Source organism: Pyrus communis, chromosome 6 (assembly GCF_041283825.1).
Source record: "Pyrus communis isolate YQ-2024b chromosome 6, ASM4128382v1, whole genome shotgun sequence".
Lineage (NCBI taxonomy): Eukaryota > Viridiplantae > Streptophyta > Magnoliopsida > Rosales > Rosaceae > Pyrus > Pyrus communis.
The window spans coordinates 645,832-649,223 of NC_142570.1; the positions used below are offsets into that span (position 1 = coordinate 645,832).

Genomic DNA, 3,392 nt, shown 5'->3' on the forward strand with positions numbered 1-3,392 from the left:
TCTACTTTTGTCAAAATTCAAAATTTATTTTCCTCATCCAAACATAGTGTAAAGAAACTCCGTGTTCAAAATTCCATCCCAAAAATAAGATTGAAGAATTTGATGACCTTCTTGAACTTCTGATTCTCGAGCTCGGTCCGAAATTCCTAATCAATTACTTATAATACATATCTAAACTACATATTAATAGAATCCTTTTTGTCAATCAAAAATTCAAAATATGGTGAAAAGACTAATTAGTCTTCTATCAAAATAAAAAAGTTAAGAGTAGTAATGTAATTTTACAAATTAGTCTTTCTGTTTTTTGTTTAAGCATCACTTATAGATGATTTTAAGATCTATAATTTTAAAAATTAAAAAATAAATAAATTCTCCCCCACTCTCTCGTTCTCTCTTACGCTCTTTCTCTCTCCTTCAATTTTAAGAACAAAAATAAAACATTTCACACACACACATACACTGTGTGTGGACATATACTAGTTCGCTATAAAAAAAAAAAAAAAACTTATGTATAAGCCCGGACCAACATGATCATGACCATAAAGAGGATAGCGGCTTATAAATAGTTTATTGTATGCTCTAAACAATATGATTGTAACGTGAATGATTTTCAAAATATAATATGTCCTTATTTGTAAAACTTACCATATTTAAGTAATTATAGCATATTTATTATTTATAAACTTACCATTCGAAATTCTTTACCCATCCATAATTAATATTTTTTTTTTTTTGTGCTCCAATCATATTAATATATAAAAATTTATTCAAAATTCAAATTCTTATTATTAAAAAAAATCTACAAACAAAACAAAAACCATTTATACATAACTTTCAATACCTTATTTTATTCATAGGTACGGAAGTATCAGTACGAATGTATCGGTACATAACTTTAGGTACCTTATTTTACTCATAGATACATAAGTATCAGTTCGTAAGTTTTGGTACGAATGTATCAGTACATAATTTTTTATGTGAATGTCTTGATACATAGCTATAGTATCTAAACATATGTATGTATGTAATATGCATATACACAAAAAATATATACATATATGTGAACAAATTCACGCACAATGAAAAATATATAATAATATATGATTTTTCTTATTATGGGAACTTAGTAATAACTATCAATGATAAATAACATTTTTATTATTTATGGGAATCAATATATAACCTAGAAACAAAAAAATCAATAATTATTACAACTTATTTAATATTAAAAATTACAATTAAATGTCAAGGATTAGAATTAGTTTTTAATCTTAGACAAGGTTTTATTCAAAAAGTAATCTTGGTCAAGGATTAGAATAGAATTTTCCAAATAATATATTAATTGAGTCATTAGTGTGGACATCATGTGAGCATAGAAAAAAAAAACTTATATGCTAACCTGTCATCTAACTCGTGAATAATAAAAAATAGGATAGCTACAGTCGTAGCAATTTTCTTATATAAATAGGATATAGGCGGTTCGGAGAAGAGCATACTAGAGAATTGCAAGAGAGAGAGAGAGAGAGAGAGAGAGATCATATCCCAATTACCATGGCAGCATTACTACCAAGGTCTTTTGCTCTGAAATCAAACAACAACAAAAAATACTTGCGCTACATACATCAAAGTTACGAGAATCTTCATGGGCTTCTCCAATTCTCTGAAGTGGATGTCAAGAGCCCGAACACAAAGTTCCAAATGGAGCCTGCGTACGGCGGTTACGAAGGACTCGTGCATATCAAATGCTGTTACAACAACAAATACTTGAGAAGGGCGAACGATCACCAGCATTGGATTGTTGCCCAGGCTGACGAACCAGAGGAAGATCTAAACCATTGGTCCTGCACATTGTTCGAGCCTCGGGTTCTCCATCCAGACAACAAAACAGTACTCCGAATACTCCACGTGCAACTCGGGCACTATCTAATGTCACTCACTTGTAACGACTTCCGTCAATGTCTCTTTGCGGAGAGAGCAGACCCCAACCTCCAAAACGATTTGGATGTGTGCGTAGTCGTCGACTTGGATCCACTTGCGCTACCAAACACTTTTGTGCTGAAATCAAACAGCTGCGACAAATACTTGCGCTACATGCTTGATGAAGAAAACCAAACTCATGAGATTGTCCAATTCTCCGGAAAGGATCCTAAGAGTGAGTACTCAATCTTCCAAGTAGAGCAGGCAAACAATCAAGACGACCGAGCTAATCATTACGTGCATATCAAATGCACTGTCAACAACAAATACTTCAGAAGGATGGACAAAGACAAGCAATTGATCATGGCCGCGGCTGACCAACGAGACGAAAACAAAAAGAATTGGGCTTGCACATTGTTCAAGCCCGAGCATGTGGGTCAAGCCAGCAACAACAACAACAACGTGCTCTGCCGGTTGCGCCACGTTCAAAGTAACCTCTACACAAGACCATTCGTTGAGAATAGATTTGAATTACGCCTCAACGACGAAAGACCTGATCCCCAAGGAGTTGATGTCTACACAGCCATTCGCAGCTTTATATGATAATCATGATCATCTGATGTTTGTGGGTAACGTCTCTGGAAACCCTCACGAGACTTCACTCGTCCCATTTGGGTCACCTATGGGTTTAAAAGTCTTGTTGCATGCGCTGAATGTAGTCGTGTTTCCAACGGAAGTGGCATTAGTTTTCATCACTACTTTTTCCCTTGGTTTTGGTTTTTAAATTTCGTTGTAATCCATGGGTTTATAGCAATAATAATAAACACATGTCCTATCTCCTTCTGTGGATAGGTCATTTGCATGTGTATGATTCACCAGTTCTCATAATGTAGTCCGTGTGTTTGTTGCAATAGTAATAAACATTGGTGATTCAGATGTCTAACTCTTATGAATGTTCATAACTCAACTAAGTTGGAAGACATCAACATCTCTGAGCTATTAATTGCTCCAACTCCTATGGATTCAATCAAGGATAATGTAATATCTTACAAATAATACACATTGTCTAGCAGCTAGTAAAAAAAATGTGTACTAGGCATTTGGAAGCTGTTTTATTATTTACTGTGCCACAAATGCATTTATAACAACATATTTAACACGAAAACTAAAACATAAGTAAAAAAACAATAGTAGTAACGTCCAAAAAATTGCCAAAATCAGGTTCAACCTAAAGAATATCAACATAAGTTCTACATTAATTTTGAAAACCTAACGATGATGCGAAAGTGAAAACAAATAGATTCATGATGATTTTTATACTATTTTGCAAAACCTACAAAAAAAACCCGTGACTGATCACCCTTTTTGTGAAAATGCAAAATTTTTTGTTTTCGCAAAAGAAAAAAGAAATTTGTGAGCATTTAAGAAAACTTTTTAAGGCATTTTGAAAGCAATTTTACTAGCACTTTGCCCGA

The 3,392-nt window shown here is 33.5% G+C and overlaps 1 protein-coding gene across 1 annotated transcript; it reads left to right on the forward strand.

Moving 5' to 3' along the window:
* The first annotated feature begins 1,551 nt into the window (after nucleotides 1–1,551).
* Nucleotides 1,552–2,520, forward strand: LOC137710257 (uncharacterized). Its single transcript, XM_068449186.2, has one exon. The coding sequence runs from the start codon at nucleotides 1,552–1,554 to the stop codon at nucleotides 2,518–2,520; it is 969 nt and encodes a 322-aa protein (XP_068305287.2).
* Nucleotides 2,521–3,392: the final 872 nt, after the last annotated feature.